Below are 24,108 nucleotides of genomic sequence, written 5' to 3' on the forward strand. Positions count from 1 at the left end.
CCCTCAAAAATATGTTCTATAAGATATTCCATTGTTTTCCTTTTGTGAGAGAGCACTGGCAATCTGACTCTAAATGTTAAAATTGCTGTTTAAATACATGTCAATTGTGTTAATTCAAGCAACCAATCAATTATGTATCCCTCCACATTCTTAGGGCTGGTTGATACTCGTGATGAAATCCTACACAATTGCCCCAGGGAGAATAAATGGCCATTGTGGTTTTTGCACCCGTGCCATTGACATTAGGAGCATAAAGGATCATTGCAGCCTTGGGTGGTGGAAGCACAGTGGAAAAATTGTTTGTGGTCTTCCAGATTTTCATGAATCTCATGAATTCGGAAAAAAGTACTCTTACGTGCATGTTTGAACCAGCCCTTTGTATAAATAACCAGTTCAGGAAAGGGTAGTTCATTCTTCAGTTCTTTATTCCTTCTTCAATTTAAACTTAAGCTCCATAGACATCTGACTTGTTCTTGAAAGCATTCCCCCTCCCCCCAATAAAGGCAGATATCATCAGCATGAAATCTCAAGTTGATCTTCTTATTTACAAAATATGGTTCCAATAAAACTTTGGTTTTTGTAGGAAACACATAATAAACAGATTTCCTGGCTCTCAAATTTGAGTCCTCATAGCTTTCTGGGCTACAACTCCCAGAATCCCTGACTGCTGGACATACCGGTTGGGGGACTGAGAGATTGGACTCCAGCAACATTTGAGGATCCGGGTTTGGGAACCACTGACCTAGTGGCTTAACTGATAATTCCAAAAACCAACCAGCGCACATGCATAACATTTAAACTAGAAGGAGGTTCTTCAGTGTTTTCTTTCACTAAACCCTTAATTCTGAAAACAGCCCATTGACAAATATTAGTGTGAAAATGCAGAACCCAGGCTTCAGGCAGCACTGGGCTTCCTGGCTGAGAGGGAGTTTGAACCAGTCTTGAGTCCTAATCTTGACACTGTAATAACCAAATTTTATGTCGTGAGGTGAGCCTTGAGCATAGGTGTTTGTCCACACATACTCTCACCTTCTCCCCTCATTTTTGATTTAAAACAAACCATAGTGAGCTATAATAGCAAACTGGCAAACTATGGTTTCCCCATTTGCCTTCAGAAGTAGGATTGGAAAGCAAAGGTTGATGTGGTTTCCATTTCTGGTTTTAAGGGAACAAGAGCAAGTTGCAGCTTGCTAGTCTAGCAAAACAGCAAATGATGATCTGCTATGAACCAGGAATCGAGGAAACACTGTTTAAGGCAGGGGCTTACTCATACATACAAAACAGGTATACGTGATCCATAAATATTAGTGCTTTTGTATTATCCTTGAGAATTGATTCAAAGTTTTCTTGAAGATGAATTCTTTACAGATGTTTAGTCGTTTTGAACAACTTGTGAACTATAATGCAGAGTTTGATTGCTGATTTATTAGGGTGCCAAATTTCGGCACCTTTCTCTGACCACAAGCAGATTTCTTTGTGCGAACTCTATTGCTGCAGGGTAGACATTCATCGAAAGGAAAATGCTGGTGCTGCAGAGAAACCAATCACCATTCATGCCACCCCAGAGGGGTGTTCAGAAGCATGTCGCATGATACTTGATATCATGCAGAAGGAGGCTGAAGAGACAAAATCGTAAGTCTTTCTAGTGTTGGTGGAGAAAGTGGGCAGTAGAACAGTACCAGTTTTATTTAATCACACAGGAGGAAAGAGACCTTGTAACACCATGAGTAATAAATCATGCATAGCTATGAAGGCTCATATCATAAAAGAAAATAGTCCAAAGCAAACAAGAATCTTTTTCATGCAGGTACCATCTAATCTGGCTACTCCTTTGGCACCTTTTAATCAGGCAGAGGAAGAGATCAATCAATTCAAAGAATAAACTCCTCCCGTAAAACATAAAAAGAAACACAGACTGAAATTGAACTGTGTGGTGGAATAAGGGTTTTATATGATATGGAGGTGTGCAGCAGGTAAATTAGGATTCACAAACTGGATTTCAGCCATAAACTCATACTAGTCATAAGTTTGAAGTGGGTCGACAGGTCAAAACAGAAACAAGGGTCATAAGTAGTATGTTTGGTAAGTGTTTAATAGTTTAAAGATATCATGGTGGTTTTTGCCCAACTTTCTCAACATTATATATCTTGAAAATTTGTTTGGTTCCTCTGATCGTTACAGCTCAGTATTACAATATACAGTGGTGCCTCGCTTAACGGGCGCCCCGTTTAACGACGAATCTGCATAGCGACAGTTTTTTTGCGAGCGCAAAAGCGATCGCATTGCGATGTTTTTAATGGGAAAATATCGCTTTGCGATGATCAGTAAGCTGTTTCGCTTACCGATTTTCGCATAGCAATGATTTTCCAACAGCTGATTGGCGGTTCCAAAATGGCCGCCGGGTAAATAAAATGGCTGCCCGCTGTGTTTTTGCCTGGATTCCTCGCTTACCGGGCAGCGAAAATGGCAGCCGTATGGAGGATTTTCGCATTAAGGTGAGATTTTTTTGCCCATTGGAACACATTAAACGGGTTTTAATGCATTCCTATGGGATTTTTTATTTCGCATAGCGCCGAATCCGCATAGCGACAATTTTTGCTGCATGGATTATTGTCGCTATGCGGGGCACCACTGTATTCTCTTAATGTAATAAGATCTGAGGTTTAACCCCCATTATCTCCAGTCAAAAGGTTTGAGTTAGCATTCATAAAACACGTACAAGTGAATGCACAAATACTAAATTAGTGCTGCATAGAAGCCTTCACTACTTACTAGGTGGAAAGGCTCTTTTGTCAGTGTTCTATTTGCTTTATTATTTTTTCATTCAATGGGGAATGGCTTATTGGATCATGGAACTTCTGTAGTTATATGAAGGTTGCAGTCAAATGCATCACTGAAAGAAAGTTCAGTAGATGAAAATGCTTTTGTGTTAGACTATTTCTTTCTTCCTTGCACCCCGTTTTTCACCCTTTCTGATTTTACCACACTGACTTTATTGTAGATATTTGAGAAGACATACCCATTTATGTATCCTGTGTAGATAGCATGTTGCTAGGTCTGATGTGATCCAGGAACATGCTTTGCCATCAGGCTTTAGGAAATAATTAAACTAGCTTGACTTGTTGATTAGAGGGGCTTCAACAGTAGAGCTTTAGTCTCCAAATTAAAGAGCTGCAACAGTGAAAAATTGGATACCATGTACCCCCATAGTTCACATGCATGACAGTGAGGTCTAAGTAAAAGAGTTGTTCTGTTCTGTACATATCACTGCCAATATGTGGACAGAGCATAGGGCACAGAGAGAGACGTTACTTATTTTTGTACTATAGTTTAATTTTTGGCTTTAAATCTAGAGAAACTATAGAGATGGTCAAGTATTTGTGGAAGCCCATCACGTTGAAGGATTTCATAAAGACTCAAGATAATGATGTTTATCCCTTACAATGTAGAGATTTTGTATGTGTGTTTATGTGGAATGCGTGGTATTGTCTTCTCCAAGGACAAAATAATGAAGTCACTGCACCTTTCCCATATATTTGAACTTATTGTTATATATGCCAGCCAGGAAGTATATTTCAGAATGTAAAAAGAAAAATTATAACCTTTTTTCTACATTTCTTAGAGCTGAAGAGATTCCCCTGAAAATCTTAGCACACAATAGTCTGGTTGGGAGATTGATTGGCAAAGAAGGTCGAAACTTGAAGAAAATTGAGCAGGACACAGGGACCAAGATAACCATTTCTCCGTGAGTACCAATTGCCTTCTCACTGCCAATAGGCAGGACTGTTACCTATTAGGTTGGCATAACGGGAACTGTACAGAAGCCTCTGTGCTGCAAGGTCAGAAGACCAGCAGTTGTAAGATCGAATCCACACAACGGAGTGAGCTCCCGTCGCTTGTCCCAGCTCCCGCCAACCTAGCACTTCGAAAGCATTTAAATGTGAGTAGATAAATAGGTACCACCACGGTGGGAAGGTAACAGCATTCCGTGTCTAGTTGCGCTGGCCACGTGACCACGGAAACTCTCTACGGACAAACGCTGACTCTATGGCTTAGAGACAAGGATGAGCACTGCGCCCTAGAGTCGGACACGACTGGACTAAATGTCAAAGGGAAACTTTACCTTTACTTCTCAGGGCATATGTCAATCCACAGCCCCCCTACCCAAAGGGAAAGGCATCTGTATCTTCCTTTGAAACTGGAGAAGTGTCAGAATAAATATATTAGAGACCCAGGTCCTTTGGAAACATAGGCTTCGCAAAAATTAATGTGGCAGTTTTATACTCAGATTGCCTGAGAGTAAGCAGTGTTCAGTTCATTCACAATTGCACTTGCAGCTTTTCAAGCAAAATGATATAGCTCACTAAAAAGTGCTCTGCCCAGCCTATTTCTTCCTTTAGAAAAAAAAAAAACAACAAACTGAAAGTGCAGCAAAGTATACCTGTCAGATGCCTACTTCAAAGAAAATCCCACTGAGTTAAATGAGGTTTTTTATTAGGTAAGTGGGGACTACTCAGTTACTTCAGCGAGTTTCTCCACTCTTGTCCTCTCCTTTCACCTCTGGTTCCCAGCAAGAAGTCTATAAAGCAGACAGATTGCCTGTCTACAGAGACTGCTTTTATCCTAAATACTACCCTCCTGATCCCCTTTTTCCCCTCACGAATTTAATATTGGCAATATAATATTTCCAATTCTGAGCCAATTCTGGGCTGTCAATCTCAGGGCAAGTTACAAATCCTAGAAAATAAAACTGTTTGAAAAGGGTTTTCATTTGTTCTGTATGATTGTCCAGTCTGCAGGATTTAACCATTTATAATCCCGAGAGGACCATCACCGTGAAGGGTACTATTGAGGCCTGCTCAAATGCTGAGGTAGAAATAATGAACAAGCTTCGGGAAGCCTATGAGAATGATGTTGTGGCAGTCAATGTAAGTTCTCTCCCCTCCTGTTTTCTCTATGTGTGAGTGTGCATGCGTGCCCTTGTTCTGTGAGAACCCAGTGGCAATAGCTAGTAATCACTGAGAGGAAATAATGATAGGGACATGGGAATGCCCTGCCTACCTAAGAAAGAATCTCACATGTTTTATATACTGAAGAAAATTTTTCTGTGCTAATGCTTTTCTCCCTTCTCTGAGTTACTTTATTGTTTCCCATTTTTGCTTATATTTTCTTTCTAGCAACAAGCCAATCTCATCCCTGGACTTAATCTCAATGCATTAGGCATCTTCTCAACAGGCTTATCCATGCTTCCTTCTGGAGCTGGGGCCCGCAGGCCTGCTGTCACAGCCCCCTACAACCCTTTTGTGGTAAGTAGCTCTGTCCTCTATATGTATGTACATTTATATGAATATTTTCTACGCTTCCTGCTGCCTTCCAGAGATGGGGCAGAAGTGAGATGGTCACTAGGAGAAAGGAACAACAGCTACTGTGTTAAACTGTGTGAGAATAGAGATCTTGCTTGTGTATGAGATGATGGCTGTTCTCTCTAGGGAAGTTTCCAAAGGAGCATGTGTTAGGAACAGTCACACAGCAAAAGAGTTTTGTGACACATTAAAGAATAATAAATTTATTTTATGTTATTTATTTTTGCATACACTTCACTTCTTCAAATTACATCTAAATAAGTGAACTAGAGTCCATGAGTCTTATGTGAACTAGAGTCTTATGCCTAATAAGTGAACTAGAGTCTTATGCCCAATGGAACGTGTTGATATTTAAAGTGCCATAAAATTGTTGTTGTTGTTCGTCTCACAGTATTTTGAACTTCAGATCCCCTCAGCCCCAGCTGCCATAGCCAGTGGCAGGGGATTCTGGGAGTTGAAGGCAAAATCGTTTCCATCCCTGATATACGGCATTTTGAATATATTTGTCACCATCTGAGGTGAAGACAGGTGTCCATCTGTACCTTGGACCCATGTGAGATTCTATGAAGAACAGAATGTTTCTCAATGTGGAGCCACAGTACAGTGGTGCCCCGTATAGCGAGGTTAATCCATTCCGGATTAACCTTCGCTATGTGAAATCTTCGCTAAGCGGGAAGTAAAAAGCCATTGGAACGCATTAAACTTCATTTAATGCGTTCCAAATCGGCCCTAAACTTCCCACTTAGAGAAGTTTCCTGGCCCCGGGCAGCCATTTTTGCACCCTCCCCTCGCTTGCCGAGGGCGCGAAAATGCCGCGCGGGGCCATTTCGGGTTGCCCGCGGCCGTTTTGAAGCCGCAAAACAGCTGTTTTGCGGCTTCAAAACGGACCTGAAATGGCCCCGCGCTGCGTTTTCGCGCCCTTGGCAAGCGAGGGGAGGGCGCGAAAACGCCGCGCGGGGCCATTTCGGGTCGTCCGCGGCCGTTTTGAAGCCGCAAAACAGCTGTTTTGCGGCTTCAAAACGGACCTGAAATGGCCCCGCGCTGCGTTTTCGCGCCCTCCCCTCGCTTGCTGAGGGCGCGAAAACACTGCGCGGGGCCATTTTGGGTCATCCGGTGCCCATTTTGGAGCCGCCGAACGCGGCTCCAAAATGGCGGCCGGACTCCCCAATCGTCGCAATGCGAGGTGCGGCGATTGGGTGCTCCGTATAGCGATCCCGAAAAAGGGGATTGCTATACGGATTCATCGTTATACGGTGCGCTCGCTAAGCGAGGCACCACTGTACTTGTCTGAATGTGGCGATGGGCCCTGAAATAAATACACAAGGGCTAGCCCCTATAGCAAAATGATGAGATCCCAAATTTATTCTCAGGCCTTTCCTGTTAAACACAAAGCTCTCATATGGTAGAAAAGACCTGGGGAAAACTCCTGCTAGTTGAAGTAGACACTTGCTGAGCCAGATGGTTCACTTGCCTGATTAAGCACACACCTTTTTATTTTATACTTTAATTTCATTTAAAGTATTTTAATGCCATGGTTCCTAAATCTATTTGGCAGTGGTTTGGAACTAAAGTCAAAGTGACAGTAGTAATCACAAAAATAGTGAAGTAGCAAAATTAATTCAGAAAAATTAAAACTAATGAAATGGTAAAACAGCAGTAATTAATTATTTGTTTTATAAATCCCTGCCCATAGATCTTAAAAAAAAAAAAAGAAGCATATCCCAAGGGACTACTAGTCAACATGTCTTCATTCACACTTCATAAAGGCAAAAACTTTTTAGAAACTCCAGAAAGACAGCAGGGAAGGTACTGTGCAAAGCATTGAAAAATCTACCAGGAAGACACTATTCCTAGCAGAAGGCAATTTAGCCTCCATCCAGTATGTAATCTGAAAGGTTGAAAGTGTTTGGGGAAGGTGTTTATATAAGAGAGATACAGGGGTGACTGGCAGAAGAGGCCCCACTGGCAAGCATGGAAAAACCTGTGTGGTCTCACCACCATCCTATGTGACTTGTTCTGAGTGGGTTATGAAATGTCAGTAGAGCTGGAAGGAGCTTAACGGGTCCAACCTCATGCCAGAGTAGGGAATCTCTTATCCTTCAAGGGTCAGCTACCCTCCAAACAAGAAGTGGGAGACATGGGTAAGGAGACTGGTTGTGTCACCATGTTGTCCGAGAGTAGGAAAGCAGCCTGCACAGCTGTTTAGAGCACCATTCCAGAGAGCTGTGCCATCGATTTTCTTGCTGTGGCATTTTCTGCCACAGAAAACCTTTTGGCAGACATCTCTGAAGAGCCCACCCACCTTGAGGCCTTGCTCTGAAACAGTTGTCTATTGGGTGACAGCTGACAAACAAGAACTATGTTGGACAGTTTCTCTTGGCAGTGGGGATATGTGAAGAATGTACCATCCCTTATGATCCATCATATGAGGTGCATTTCACTCTCTGCCTCATGAGGTACTAGCTCTAGGATATTTATGGCAACTGTAAGTAGCATCTGTGCCCAAAAACGGAAAATGCTTGTGGTAGGCTAAAGAACACTCACAGCGAATGAAAGTCTAACTTGTTGATTTTGAGGTTCAGAAAAGCATTGTATGCAGGTCTTTGAACCTTTCCCTTCTTAATGGAATGTTTCTGGCAAGAATAATGAAGAGGCAGAAGTAGGAAATTACAGGATAATTACAAATGAAAGATAATATCATCTGTGGAAGCCCTTCTTGCACGCTGCATCCATGGTGAAGGAGGCATCTGCAGAACAGCCTTAACAGGAGATTTTAAAGCCCTGGTTGGGTTGCTACAAGAGGAGGTGCTACACTTTATGAAACAGACAAACCTAACAGATTGGTTGTTTGATTAATGACCAGAATCTGGCTCTGCTCTTCTGACCACTCCAGCACCTCTTTGGCTACAAGTTTGATGCTGATCCAGGATTTTGAGCCAAAACATTAATGACCTATTCCTCTTGGTGGGATAAATTATACCATATTTATGAAATTGCCTTCAGTTTTGTCAGTGGCTCTCAAAACTATATGTTCAAAGTTGACATTACTGGGGTCATTGATTGCCATTGTAATAACACATTGGGACTTAAGATGTTATATCCTGGGAGGATGTTCCAAAATAATGTCTTCATTTCAATAATCATACTAACTTGACAATGTCATTTTAAATATTGAGTGAGTTTAAATGAAGGGCAGGTATGAAAAAAAAAGGTCTATTCAAAAGTGAAAGATCCTTGAGGTTAAGGGGATAAAATAAGAGATTAGCAATTTAAGCACCTGCAAGCCCTCTATAAGGACCCCACTTTTGACAACTTATTGCTCTCAAGGAACTTGTGAACATAGGCCAGCAGCCAGTCCTGTACTTTCACTGAATCTCGGGCCTTCCCCTTGAATTGTCAGTCCCAACTCCTTTTTGCAGACCTATTGCACCTTGAATACCTTCTTCTAAGGGCTGGGAAACCTTTTATGGCAGATTTTTGTGCCATCAGGGCTGCAGAAATGGAAGAAAGCTGTGCTGGATCAGCCCTCCCAACTACCTATGAGAGCTTCGCGTTTCCAGCAGTGATAAGCCAGATGCTTCTGGATGGTTAGAGGCAGGGCATGAAGGCAATAGATGGCAACACATGCCATTTGTTCCCACCATTTGCTCTTCAGAAGCCTGTGATGATGGAAGTTCATTCTTAGCCATCATGGGTAATTGAACAGGTAGCCTATCCTTCTTGAATGAGTCAATAATCAGAGACAGAATGTGGCTGTCACAAGATCCTATGGCAATGAATTCATGTAGTGGATTATGCATTGTTATTTGTTTTCACCAAAGCTGAAGGAACTGTTGGGATTGGCAAACACCTCATCAGTCCCATTGAGTATCTCATTCTAAATCTGCCAGTTCAATTCGTCCTGTCTCTGCATTAGCTGTGAGTTTCTCTCCTCCACCTAAAAAAAAAAAAATACAGAGAAATTAATATATTATTTTGCATTTCCCACAATGCATCCATTTTTCAAATGTATGTATTTTTTTCACACATGTATCCATTGATAAAGTGCTGTTTGTGCACATTTTTTGAAATATATTCACCTATTTCCATGGATTTTTTCCACATATACTTATTTGGAATATGCCTGTAGTTTTGAATATGTTTGTGAGTGTGTTGAGTTTACAAATGATGTACAGTCCTGGAAAGATACGGATTTCCATCTGCCAACTGCGTTTGTTCTTGATTTGGGAAATGTCAGATGGGTTACCTTGCAGTGAAAAACAGACCTAACAAATTTCTCACCTGTGGCCAAGGAGAGCTCCTTTTTCTTGCACTTCTGTACGAAGATTCACCAGATGCCACAGTCTGCACAAAGCTGAAAGTAAGCAGAGGCTGGAACTAAATGGAAGCCATGTTGCTTCCACCTAAAAATCCACTCTTACCCAAATTTTCTTGCAAGAAGAAGGAAAAGTTATTTTGTTGCTACTGTTGAACTGTTGACTTAGGAATCATTGCCAATATACTGTACTGTGATTCACCTAGGGACCTACCAGTACATATGGACTTATATTTTGTCTATGCCTCTCTCTTGAACAGCCTTCCCCACCCTGCTATCCTCCTGATATCTCTAACTACAGCTCCCATAATCCCCAGTCAATACCAAGATTGGAAAGGTTGCTCCCATCTTACTCCCCCAGCAACAACCTTTTCTAATCTGATTGTATATTTTCCCCTCAGTTCAGTCCCCCTTGTCCATTGTCTGCTGATAGAAGGTTAATTTCCTCTTCTCTTTTAGCTCCTCCCTAATTCCTTAATGTTTTGTACCATTTGGAAGCTCACAGCCCTTTCCTGGCTGTCTTTGATTTGTGCTGAGCTATGTGTGAAGTGTAGGCATCCTTGAGTATGTAAAAACACCAACTCCATCTCATTTTGAGGTGGCCCCATTTTGCTTCCAAATGGAGAGTCACTTGACTACACATGTTTGATTCCAAACAATTGGAATCTGCAGTTGGATTGTATTCTAATCTCCTAAGCCATTCCTCCTCTTCCCTACACACAGTTTTAATTTTTCAAAGTAGCGTCCGGTGTTCTCTGGCCACCGAGTATGCTCTGTCCTGCGTTGGGCAGAGGTTTTGTTTGTTTTGGGTTGTTGCTTTTTTGCCCCTTTACATCTTGCTTTTTAAAGATTGGCTTGTATTTGGGATCTCCGTGAGCAGACTGAGAGGTCTCCCTACTGTTTCTCAGTGGCTCCCCCTTTTTTTTGTCCGAGGCTGTTACCACACGGATATGTTCAGTAATTCAAGAGCTATATTGTCGTACGTCGGCGCAGCACTGTATTTATCTGTGGAGAGAAGCTCAACCTTTTCACAGGAGAGTGTCAAGAGCTGAGTAATCAGCTGATGAGAGAATCCAAGTAATGTTGATCTCTATAAACCTTCTCCCATCTTCAAAATGAACATGCTTAGTGGCAAGAGTTCTGGGAAGTCAGCATTGAGTATAATGTGGAAATCTTATTTTGGGGACTATACTTCCCAGAATGCCCCAGCCAGCATGTGGGATTCTGGGAGAAGTAGTCCAGAAAAGGAACACCTTTGACCTATGGCACTGGGAGTATCTTCCAGGCATTCTGGCTGCATAGAAATATTTAGTTGTAGACACACACATGGATAGAGACACCTAAGATAGGCAGCCACTTGCTTCTGGCCTGTCTGTTGACTGTGGTTTTGTTTCCTGACGTAGAGCCAAGCGACATACCTCTCGGGCCTCTATGGAGCCTCGCCCACTGGCGCATACCCTCATCAGCACTCCGTAAGTGCATTGCCCAGTTCTTTCTGGATGCTGGTCGTCCACACACCCTGCTTGCAGCACACTTGCCTGTCTCTTTGGAGGCTTCTATGCACCCTTTATGAATTAAGGACTGGGTGATCTGGTTCTGGAGCCATTTTTCTATGCATCTCCACTTCTGCCCCACATTGGGTAAAGTCACCACGGAGCATCTTTTCTGCCCTGCTTTTTCTCCTGCTGTCTTGGGAAGCTTGATTGTTGTTACTCTGTCTTACTCCTTCACTTGCTTCACTTAACAATGTATTGTTAAAGTACCTCACAGACTATGGCACCCTGTGGCCTGTTAGGTACTACAGGTAGTTCACAATCTAGACCAGCTTGGAAAAATTCCTTTTGGGGGATCTTACTTCCCAATATTCTTCCTGCCACCCATGGCCACTGGCCAAGCTGTTAGGGATATACTACCAGCTGTAATCCAAAAACTTAATTTTCCCCAGGATCTGTGCTCTATTTTGGATCCCCGGTTATTGCATTTCTCCTCCCTGCAGTGCCAGCTAGGATGGCAGATCTACCAAGAAAGAGTGCTAGTTGCTGGGTTCCCAGGATTGGAGAAAGGCTTTGTTAGGCCTGGGCTCTATTCTCACAGTAGCTGCTGATTACCCATTGAATCAAGATCAGGGTAGTTCCTGCAGTAATATCTGGGACTTATCTGTTCCTCCCATCATATAACCATCATCTTTTTCTGGGTGCTGAGGCTATAGAGGGGAGAGACAGTAATCACATCAGGGAGACATGGGAATGCCACCCTTTTTATGTCTCTGTAATTGGGGATACAAGCATGGGGTTGAGACATGATCCTATGAAATCATCCACAGTGAGAGTGTGAGTTGAGTTAGTGGGAAGTTGCTTCCATAGCAGCGATCAGAGGGAGGAATTAGGAAGTGCTCAAGTGGGAGATTAGCATCTTGGTGAACTAATGGGTTTGTGGAGGGAGTGGAGACTAGATAAATGCCCTGCTAAACAACATCCTTGTCCTAATTCTGTTTTCTGAGAGCACGTACACTTTCTTGGCTGCACTGCATGCAATTTTAGAAGCTTCGCCTTAAAACTGATAAAGCACTTGCAAGTAATGCAGCTATATTCCCCTGCTGCACTTCCACACCTTGCAACTGATCTGCTACATATTATGGCTTTACACATGCTTGGGTTAATCCCAGGGGACGGGAAGAGATCAGAGTAATCTCAGCAGCTCTATTGTTAATAGTCAGAAAAGTTACTTCTGGAGTTGTATTTAATGCAGCAGACCTTCCATCCATGGTGGGATGGTGGGAATGCTCTTGATGTAATATAATTTGACTTCAGCGAAGCTCTTTACAAAGTGCCCCATGATATTGTGATTGGCAGACTGATTGAATTTGGCTAGATAGAACTATCAGGTGGGTACACTGTTGGTTACAGAATCACACTCAGAGAGTACTTGTCAATGGCTCACTTTGAAATTGGTAAGAGGTAACAAGTGGAGTACCACAAGGCTCTATCCCATAGGTTCCCAAACTTTTTTGCCCCGTACACCATTTGCCGACTTATTTGTTTTCCGTAGACCCCCTATGCAATCTTAACGACTACAAAATATGTATAACATTTTGTACTTAACTTTTCTTAGGCTCTCCTAAAGAAGATGATTTTGATTTACTTGACTTTTACCTATTTTCTATCTATATTTTTGAATGTATTTTTAAGCCACTTATCTTCTCAAAACTCAGAAAGCAACTGAACATCTCTAACACTCCTATTTATCAATTATGAATCAAACAAGTCCATGCAAAGTTTTGATACAAGTCTAAACAAGTACGTATGTGTGCGATGTGTGTGCTCATATAGCTCAGTAATGAGAAATGACAAAATGTTGTCAATCCCATTTACAACACACCAACATTTACCCTAAAATTTTACCAATAATTTTACGAACTTACACATGAATGTAGCACACCACAATACAGATAGTACATAGTACCTAATTAAATAATATTATGAAATATTATGTACAGAGAATCTGTGTTTGGTGTAATTACGGATCGCCTAAATATTTATTATGATGTGCCTAGTGGGATCTGCTCATGTAGACCCCCGTTTACATCTCGTGCACCCCCAATTTTTGATCTCTCTGACGTGGACCCCCTGTAAGTCAAAATTGACCCCTGGGAGTCCAGATAGACCACTTTGGGAACCTATGCTCTATCCTTTAACCAGTCCTCTTCAATATTTTTATTAATGACTTGGATGAGGAGGTGCAGGGAATGCTTATTATAAATATTACCATAAATTATCAGATTAATGGATGACACAAAATAGAACGGAATAGCTAACACTCTGGGAGACAGAAGCAAAATTCAAAAACATCTTGATGGGGTCAAGCACTAGGCTGAAAACAACAGAAAGAACTTTAACAGGGACACATGCAAAGTCCTACACCTAGGAAAACACAATCAAATGCACTGTTACAAGATGCAAGATACTTGGTTCAGCAATACTACATGTGGGAAGGATCTTGGAATTCTTATAGATTACAAGCTGAATGTGCATCAAAAGTACAGTGCAGCCGCAAAAAGGGCCAGTGCTGTTTTAGGCTGCATTAACAGAAGTATAGGCTCTAAATCCTGTGAAGTACTAGTTGCCCCTCTGTTTCGCATTAGTTATGCTTCATCTTGAGTGTTATGTTCAGTTCTAGACACTGTACTTTAAGAAGTATGTCAACAAACTGGAGAAGGTTCAGAGGAAGGCAACAAGGATAATCAGGAAACCAAATCTTTGAGGAAAGACTGAAAGAACTGGGCATGTTTAGCCTTGAGAAAATAAGACTGAGGGGAGACATGATAAGTGAAAGATTGTCATGAAGAGGAGAGTCAGGATGGTTCTCAGTCATTCCAGGGGGCAAGACACATAACCATGGGCTGACAATACAGGAAACCAGAGTTTGGTTGAATATCAGGAAAACTTCCCAACTGTTAGAGCAGTACAACAATGGAGCCAGTTACTTCAGAAGGTGGTGAATGCATCAACATTAGCAATGTTCAAGAAACCATTTCTCAGGTATACTTTGATTTGGATTCCTGCATCAAGCAGAGGGTTGGACTCAGTAGCCTTATAGGCCTCTTCCAACTCCATTATTCTATTCTTCTTTGTGGCCTCTGTGAATGCGCACAATTGGGTTGTTCTGCACCTGTGCAGGACCTCTTGGAGGTTTCTAGAGCTTAAAGACGTGATTAGTAGGATGTTTCCCCCATGGAGCGCATACTCCACCCGCTAGAAGTCCCCTCAGTTCCTTTTTGCTGCTGCTTAGATTGGACCTATTTCAGAACGTTAGAGCAATCGTACTATTGTTGAGATTATTGATCATTAAGGTCCTTTATTTTTCAATCATCTTTCTTTGGACGTTCTCCCCCTGTGAGTTACCTGTTTTCCCCTTTCAGTTTACTCGTTTTTCAGTCTTCCTGCAGTATTTCCACCACCACCACCTTTATCCATTCTCTTTCCTCAACCTTTTATGGCCCTTCCTGGGCCCTTCAAGTGGTGTGTGCTCTGCATGAATGCGATCCCGCTTACCGATGGACATGACCATTGCCTTTTTTGTCTCGGGGAACAACATCAAACACACCCCTGTCCCGTGTGTAAAAAGCTTACAAAACCCACCTTAAAACTACGACTTCAAAGGCTCCGCTCTTACCTCTGGAGCAGGCCTGCCACCCCCCACACACACTCCCGCAGGCAAAGTGCAGCTTTCAGAAGCCTCCTGGGTGCTTTTCCACTGCTGAACAAGCCCCGGGAATCTTTTGAAAACATCGCTTTGCCAGGGTGAGGGTGGGGTGGGTGGCAGGATATCTTGGTCTTTCCATACCAACCTCCCTCTCTGACATCATCCAATTCTGACACTTCAGACTCCCTACCACGACAGGAGTCCCCTCCTAACTTAACAACACCCAACTCTGGCATGGCTGATACCAACCCTCCATCCCCATTAGAAGATTATTCCTCCTACTCTTAGCTGGTGCTCCACATAGCTAAGGCTATGGACTTCGATGTACAACTTCCAGTCCAGTCCGAATTGGATAAGGTCTATGAAGACATTAATGAAGACTAAATTCCTCCACTTCGTATGGGATTCATCCCATCTCTTCTAAAATTGATAAAACAGTCATGGTCCAAACTATCTTCCATACCATAAATCTCTGGAAGAGAGGAAAATTTATACAAAACACATGGAGATAATACAGCATTCCTCTCCAAACAACCACCTCCAAATTCAGTGATAGTAGATGCCACTCAAAACAGAGCACAAAACTGGTCTAATGCAACACCTAACAACAAGGAAGGCAAGAAGCTCAATATTATTGGCAACAGGGTCTACTCCCTCACTTTCTTCACTCTGTGCAACAAATTATTTGGCAGCCATAGGGGCTTCCATCACTTCAGTCAGCACCTGCTGAATACAAATCCCGTGGCCTTGCTTTTCATCAAGAAGTTATGGCTCTAGCATGCCAAGAGTGTATCACCACACAGCATGTTATTGAGGCTGCATCCAAACTCATGGCTATAGCTATCACCCTCCGAAGAAACGCTTGGCTTCGTTCAGCCCATATTTCTGATGATTCCCACATGTGCATTGAGGACCTACCCTACCCTTTGATGGTGTTGGCCTCTTTGATAATGAAACTGATGAGATTTTGGACAACCTCCAAAAAATGAGAAAAACAGCATACTCATACAACACACAACCATACTACAGACCCCAATGATATCTCCTCCTCAGTACCATCATCAGACTCCATCAAGAGCTCTCAAATGTGATTCTCATCGCCCGGTGGTAGCCCAGACAACCCTGGTTCACTGCTCTGCTCAATCTCCAGGGACTTCATCTGCCTTCCTCCCCCCCATGCCTCACCTGCTCACCCAGCACCAAGGCCAGACCTTTCACCCCAGCCTTTCCAATCTACACCTCACAGCATGGAGAATTCACTACTATTCTAGCTAATGCTAGAAAGCCCACTACCATGCAGCTTTATACCTATAAATGGGCCGCCTTTCAGAAGTTTGCAGCTCAGCACAAACTCCCAACTATTCCAACAACTCTTCAGGTGCTTCTTCAAATCCTTTCTCACCTTTTTAATTGACATCTCTCCTTATCTACTCTCAGGGTTTATATATCCGTTATTGTAGCCCACCAGCCAAAGGACTCCGATGCTGCCATGCTCTTCTGTCGCCCAATGCTGAAGCAATTCCTCAGAAGGGTCTCTTACATGCAACCTTCTGGACCCACTCTTCCACCGCAATGGTCACTACATACTGTCCTCTGATGTCTCATACATCTACCCTTCGAGCCCCTCGCCATGACATCAGAACATCTTCTCTCCTTTAAGACCCTTTTCCTAGTTGCTATCACCTCGGCCCGCAGCGCCTCTGAGCTTGCTGCTCTTCAAGTTGATTCCCCATTTCACCCTGACAAAGTTACACTTTATCCTGATGTCTCCTTCCTCCCAAAGGTAGTCTCTGAGTCTCACCTTAAACAACCCATTGTTTTACTTACCTTCTTTCCTTCATTGTCTACTGATGTGGAACGTTCCATCCATCTCTTGGACATCAGATGAGCTTTGGCCTTTTATGTTTCTCGGACTGCTTCTTTTCGCAAGTCTTAAGAGGCTTTTTGTTTCCCCTCATTTACCACACAAGGGAACTCATATTTCTTCTCAGTCCCTCTCAATGGATCATTGCAACTATACATCTTGCATACGAACTTGCCCAAAATCCTCTGCCTGCTGGCATTAAGGCTTATTCTAGTAGGGCTGTAGCTGCCTTCACAGCTTTCCTGAGAGGTGTCCGTATTCCTGATATCTGCAGGGATGCCACCTGGTCGACACTATCGACCTTTGCCTCTCATTACCATCTGGATATCAGAGCAAAGTCGGATGTGGCCTTTGGACGAGCGGTTCTGTCATCTATTCTTCTGTGACATCCCTCCTCCGGATAGGTAAGCTTATTAATCACCGTATAGTGTGCATTGACAGAGACCACAAAGAAGAAAGAGAGGTTGCTTACCTGTAACTGGTTCTTCAAGTGATCATCTGTGAATTCACACTTCCTGAGGTTGCTTACCTGTAACTGGTTCTTCGAGTGATCATCTGTGAATTCACACTTCCTGCCCGTCCTCCCCTCTGTCCGTCGTCTGTTGCTTTTGATACAGTGGCGGGCTGTTTGGGAACTGAGGCAGTCACCAGGACCACGTGCACTGAGGGGGGGGGCAGTCCTGGCGAACGCGTCATAAAGCTCTAGAATATTCCGGAAACCTCTGTGCAAGCGTAGATTAAACCCTATAGTGTGAATTCACAGATGATCACTCGAAGAACTAGAATTACAGGTAAGTAACCTCTCTTTTCTGTGGGGCACAAATCAAGATATGTGTCCCTTGAAATGCATGGAATTTCAAAACATTCCTGAATGCATTGGGGGATTTTCTGGATGATAAGGCTGGCAATTCAATCAAGATCTTGGCCTCATTAGGCAATAGTGAGATACAAAGGGCTATTGATAGAACCATTCCCAAGCACCTGCTGTGCTGCCATGGAGCCCATAACGCCCCTTGGTTTACAGAAGATGTATGGGCAATGGCTAGAGTTATGTTTAGCATAGATAGCAAAGCAAATATTTAAAAAAATGAGTGAGGGAAATACATTGTGCCATTAAATCATATTTCCATCTTTAATAGAGAGCTTTTGTGTTCAGTGCTTTCTTCCTGCAACTTCCTCTGTCTATTCTCACAACTGCTGAGGCAGAGATGATGAATTATGTATCCTCTGGATCCTACCTTGCTGAAATCTATCTCCTCAAGAAAACCTTTTGTTAACCTTGTGCCATTGTTTCTGCATAATGATTAGCATATTAACTGTTACAGGAAAGTGTGTATTTTGCATCAACTACATATAATAGTAGTTATGGTTTATTTAACAGTCTATAATGAATTTTAAATGCCTTCCATCTATTTATTCAGCTAGTGTAGAATTTAGAAGTAGGTAAAATGAAGGGACAAATTGTGAAGATCATTATAAAAGTTTGTTGGAGTAAGTTCCCAGAAGAGGGGTCATTGTGTTGTTCTGAGTAGTTCAAGGACTTAGTTATATGTATAGATTTGTTACACTTTAGTGGAATGCTGATAACTCTGTTCTATTCATAATTAAATAGTAAATAGGAAGAGCCTGTTTTGAGTTAGAGATTTTAATCAGTATAAAGTATTTTAAAACTTGAACAAAATATTTTTGGACAATAACTCGTACAGTAACCATGCTGGATTCTGAGTAGTGGCCTAAAAAGTGACTTCTCCAAGTTTTGGATTGTGGATATAAAGTCTGTGAAAGTTGCAGTTTAGGAATGTTTTACATGCTTTTCAAGTATGATTCTGAGTTCTTGTGGTGCTAATGGAGAATTTATATGAGTGTAGAAGAACAAAGCAGCAGTATTATTCCAGGTTTTCTTTCCCTATACACACACAACTTCCTACCCGTGCATGACATTTCCTTCAGGGTGAGCTAGAGCACTGGCTTCTTAGATCCTTTCAAGCACCGTAACAGTGTCCGCCTTTTCCTTGCTAGTGTGGCTTTCTTTGCCACTTGCCACGGAGAGCCAGTGCTTGCTTGCTTGCTCCTGTGCCCTACTACTGCTGCATGCAAAACAGCTGTATAAAAGACAGCACACCTTGGGATGCAAAGCCCATACAGCTGAGATAATCTCATTTCTTCCTCCAGCATATATTTTGTGTCTCTTTGCCCTTTGCAGTTGCCAGAGCAAGAAGTGGTCCATCTTTTCATCCCAACTCAGGCAGTGGGTGCCATTATTGGAAAGAAGGGTCAACACATCAAACAGCTGGCAAGATTTGCAGGTGCCTCAATCAAGGTAAGACTTCTCCACCAAACCTCTTTTATTGCAGGGTTTATAGTTGCTACTGTAATGATGTTGGACTGTAGCAGTCATAATTCAAGATAGCTAGTGAGGGGTCATGAGAGCAGGCCATCAACATTAGAAGGCCACAGGCTCCCCAGCCCTGTTTTATCGCCTCTTCCTGTGCTCTCACCCTAATCTCATATTTTCTACCAGAGCAATCAAATGCTACAGAATTCTGGTCATCTCCAGCTCAAATATGTGAAACCCATGACTAATATGAGGGCCATTGTGGTGTAATGGGTAGAAATTGAAAGATAAGATTCAAGTCCCCACTCAGGCGTGAAACTGTCAGTTGATTGCTCTTGTTCACTTCTATCTTCCTGCAACACAAGCTGACTTTAAATATTCCACCATCTCTTCATTCATTTTTTTTGGAACTGCATTTGTATTCCACACTTCCTGAAAAACCAGACCAAACCATTAGCATCAATTACTACTAGCTGCTTTGTACACTTGTAAACCAAAATGCATTGTTAGATAAGGGCCATGGGGTGTGGGTGGAATAGCTGCAGACTTTAGCTGAAGACACCTTCTTAGGAGCCAGCAATCAATTCTCCTAACCTTCAAAATGACAGAGCTGGTTTAGAAAAGACAGCTGGCTGTGTACACAGGACAGCTGATATATTTGGGAAATGACTCATTAAGGAAGGTGATTTGAGTTACTTCAATTGCTGATGAAGGGGTCTGAAAAACTATGCATGACATTACTGTAGTAAGGTTTGGTTACCTTTGGCCAATTAGAGATGTCAGTGTATGATTCATGAATTAGGACCCATGGTATATATTTAGATAGCCTCTAACACACTCAAAATATAGTTGAAGCTAACGGATTGTATTATTTGCACTAGCCTGTAGTGGGATGCTGTCCTATGTATGCTTTGGGGTTGTTGTTTTTTTGTTTTGTTTTTGGAGGGGGTTATGGCAAGCCTTCTTCAAAGTACTAGAACACAGGAAACATTCCTTTAGCTATTAATGCCTAGACCTGGCCTCCAGAAGCATATCTAGATTAGTTTAAATCACTTCAGGGATTTTTGTGGTGCCAAAAACTTCTGTTTCACTCTGTCACCATATAGATGATGTTGGGATACAACAGCCATAATCCCGGACCAATTCCCATCAGAGTCAGCCAGTATGGCCAGTGGATTTCCTATGTTGTCTTGGAGGTTTCCACACCCAAGCTTATACAGTACACCAACAGGGACACAAAATGCTCAGTCAGGAGCAGGGGGTGGGATGTACATAGGTCTCATGGCAGGTTATCTTCATTTGAAATGGACTCTTGCCATTTTAAAGAATGCATTCTGCAGCATGTTACTGAAATACTTGCCCAGCAGTAAGGGAGAAATACATGCTGCATACTGAGAATGAAAAGTAGTGTTTCAGTAACAGAAATAGCAACAGCAAAATTCCCTCCATAATGGAACCATACAAATCAAATCCAGAAAAAAATTGCTGTAGCAATTGGCTTTTGAGCTAGATACTGTGGAAAAAGAATCGGAAGGGAATGTTTCGGCCAGCATACAACAACACTAAGGAGCAGGGTAACAATCTTTAAGTATTAAACAAAGCTTGGAAAAGTTACTGTATTTTTCCGTGTATAAAATGACACTTTTCCCAAAAATGATTAGAGAAAAAATTGAGGGTTTTTTTTTAATACATGGAAGGTGGCAGCAGGAGGCAGGGACTGAGGCAAAGAAGCAGCCAGGCTCGGCCACCTCTCGTGGTTGCCCATTGACTGCCGCTGCCATTGCCTGATTGCCCCCTCCAGCAATCGTCTCCTTGCAATCAGGCAGTGGTGGCAGCAGTCAATGGGCAGCAGGGAGAGGTGGCCAAGCACAGCTGCTTCTTTGTCTCCGCCTCCGCCTCCTGCTGCTGCCTCCGCCACTGGTTGTGGGCTCAGTGATCGTACAGCCCTTTGATCCCTACTTTTCCCTTCCTTTTGCTAAGCCCCATGGCTTAGCAAAAGAAAGGGGAAAGCAGGGATCAAATTTCAAATTTGGGGTTAGAAAAGGGGGTGGGTTGTCTTACACATCGGCTCATCGTATAAACAGAAAAATATGGTAGTTTTCTTTTTCAGTTACAGCTTCCAGAATCCTTCAGCAAGCATAGACAGTAGCTGGGTGTGTAGGTGTGCTGGCAATTGTCACTCAAGAAAGTAACTTTCCCAAACTCTGATATTGGGTAGACCGAAATAATACATTACATCTTCTGGCAGATTTTTAACTGAATTCCATAATTTAGGCTTGATGCAGAACCTTGGGGCATTAATAGAGAAAGGAGAAGGGAACCGACAGGTTATAATAAGTTAGCTGTCAGGATCGCAGCTAACCGTTACCTGGCCAAGGTAAAGGCTGCTAGACGATCTCACTTCGCTGACCGGATAAACGAAGCTTTTAATCAGCAGGCGGAACTTTTCCATATAGTTCGCGATCTATCTGGAATTGGTCTGGTTGAAGGGCCTCCCACTAGCATCTCACCTGACCAGTTTGCAGCATTTTTTAAATCTAAAGTGGAGGCCATCCGCTGTGACCTTTCTCCTTTTTTAAATACAATGGATCAAGCAGAGATGTCCAGTGCTCCGCCTTGCCCAGTAATTCTCGGCTCCTTTCAGCCTGTGATACCAGATTTGGCGGACAAGGCGCTTGATCGCTGTCAGGCCTCCACCTCTTCTCTCGACCCTTGCCCGGCCTGGCTAATCAAAGCAACCAGGCCTGTAACAGCTGAATGGGCCGCCACAGCAATTAATGGGTCTCTTCAGGAGGGCAAGGTCCCCCTTGCCCTCAAGGAGACACTCATTAGGCCCATTAGGAAGAAACCAAATTTGGCGGCGGACGACATTGGAAATTATAGGCCCATTGCCAATGTTTCCTTCTTCAGCAAAGTGGTCGAGAGGGTGCTGGCAGATCAGCTTCAGGTGCTTTTGGACGAAACCAACGCTCTGGACCCATTCCAGTCGGGCTTCAGGCCGCGGTATGGCACAGAAACGGCACTGGTCGCACTGATGGATGACCTGTTGAGGAAGGCCGATGGGGGCAATATGTCCTTGTTGGTCCTCCTTGATATCTCAGCGGCCTTTGATACCATCGACCACGGTATCCTCCTGGGGAGGCTCTCTGAGTTAGGAATAGGTGGCCTAGCGCTTGCTTGGCTCCGTTCCTTCTTGGAGGACCGTCTGAGAGTACAGCTTGGAGAGAGTGTCTCGGCCCCGTGGAGCCTTAATTGTGGGGTCCCGCAGGGGTCGATCATCTCTCCAATGCTGTTTAACATCTACATGAGGCCTCTGGGTGGGGTCATCAGGGGGTGTGGGGCATCGTGTCATGCCATCTTGGTAATGTTTTCTGCGAATTAATTGTTATAATTGTAATTTTTTATGATTTTATATATGTCATATTGCCCTGTTTTATCTATGTAAGCTGCCCCGAGTAGACATTGTCTAGAGGAGCGGGGTAAAAATCTAATAAATAAATAAATAAATAAAAATAGAGGGAAAAGGGACATTATCAGGCAGAGGGATTTACTGCACTATGTTCTTTGTGGTTTACAGATTGCACCAGCTGAGAGTCCAGATGCCAGTGAGAGAATGGTCATTATCACTGGGCCTCCAGAAGCGCAATTCAAGGTCAGTACATAGCAGGCATATATCCTGACTTGCAAGATTACATTGTGTACACTCACCACTGGTTACATGAGAGTAGTATAGCTGACCAAGAGAAAGAACATGGCCTACTCCTCCATGCCCAGAATTGTTAAGTCTTGCTGACTCCAAAAATATAGGTAGTGGGGGGCTTGCACAACCTATGTAGTTTTACCTAACAGTGCCAAAGTAACTTCCACAATATATACAGAGTTTACAGAACATTCAGGTTGATGGGTCTCCATTCAGCATCCTCCCTACCATTCAAGTATTTCTCTATTTTCAACTCCTGTTCCTTATATTGCTGTAACCACGAATATGCTGAGAGGCATGGAGCTTTAACTTCCACACTTGGAAACCACAACCTATCCCTTGAGAAGGTAACGTGAGTCTATTAGATTTCTGGTAGGAATTCATCAGCCGATCACTTTGTTGCTACAGGCCCAAGGTCGAATATTTGGGAAACTGAAGGAAGAGAACTTTTTCAATCCAAAAGAAGAAGTGAAGCTTGAAGCCCATATTAAGGTGCCTTCCTCTGCAGCAGGTCGTGTGATAGGGAAAGGTGGCAAAACGGTAAGTGGGGCATTTCATATCAGGGTCAAGGGAAGCAGTTAGAAACAGCTGGCTTGTATCTTACCCAATGCAAATTGGGAGTCTTCATTCCGCTATATTGGTTTGCTGTCTTGTTCAAAAGGATAGGCATGTGAGTGCTTTTGTACTTTGTAATGGTAGTATCAATTGTAATGATAATATCATTAAGTTGCAGTAGTTTGGAAATGCTCAAATGAAAAAAAATCAACACTATCTAATAAAATGTAGGAATAAAAATACATTCTTATACACTTACTGTTGTAGGTGAATGAACTACAGAACTTAACCAGTGCAGAAGTAATTGTACCACGTGACCAAACACCAGATGAAAATGAGGAAGTCGTCGTAAAAATAATTGGTCATTTCTTTGCCAGCCAGGTACAGTATTTAACATGCTTATTCAGTGTGAGGTTAACAATAAAAAAATCCACTTTTAAGCTGTTATCTGAAAGTAATGCAATGTGTTGGTGCAGGCTAAAACCAACTTCTGTCGCAACTAGAGCAGACAGTCCCAAAGAAAGGACTCCCTGTGCAAACAGCTTGATGCTGAAGACTTTAAAACAAAGACTTTAGCATATGTGGAAAGAAGAAATACTAGGAAAGAAGAAATACTAGATGTTCAGGTGAAGTAAAGGGTAGCTGTGTGGTCATACTAAAATAAAATCCAACTGCAAAAATAGGTAACACCTTTATAGACCACTAAAAATCATCACACAATAAACAACCTTTGATGGGTTAAACACTACTTCATCAGGATTGTACCAGTGTGAA

General features: G+C 42.7%; 1 protein-coding gene across 2 annotated transcripts in view; it reads left to right on the forward strand.

The window, feature by feature from the left end:
- The window catches only part of IGF2BP2 (insulin like growth factor 2 mRNA binding protein 2), an 89,804-nt gene that overhangs the window by 61,402 nt on the left and 4,294 nt on the right, over positions 1 to 24,108 (forward strand). The window contains exons 7-15 of one of the 2 annotated variants that reach the window (XM_020787385.3): positions 1,498 to 1,632; positions 3,623 to 3,745; positions 4,793 to 4,928; positions 5,178 to 5,306; positions 11,082 to 11,150; positions 18,948 to 19,064; positions 22,657 to 22,731; positions 23,188 to 23,319; positions 23,602 to 23,715. In XM_020787385.3, the coding sequence (XP_020643044.1) occupies positions 1,498 to 1,632; positions 3,623 to 3,745; positions 4,793 to 4,928; positions 5,178 to 5,306; positions 11,082 to 11,150; positions 18,948 to 19,064; positions 22,657 to 22,731; positions 23,188 to 23,319; positions 23,602 to 23,715 (1,030 nt within the window). The remainder of the gene's footprint in view (positions 1 to 1,497; positions 1,633 to 3,622; positions 3,746 to 4,792; positions 4,929 to 5,177; positions 5,307 to 11,081; positions 11,151 to 18,947; positions 19,065 to 22,656; positions 22,732 to 23,187; positions 23,320 to 23,601; positions 23,716 to 24,108) is intronic. The other variant, XM_020787386.3, reaches the window with a different exon arrangement.

The sequence above is a fragment of the Pogona vitticeps genome, chromosome 3 (genome assembly GCF_051106095.1).
Source record: "Pogona vitticeps strain Pit_001003342236 chromosome 3, PviZW2.1, whole genome shotgun sequence".
Taxonomy (NCBI): Eukaryota; Metazoa; Chordata; class Lepidosauria; order Squamata; family Agamidae; genus Pogona; species Pogona vitticeps.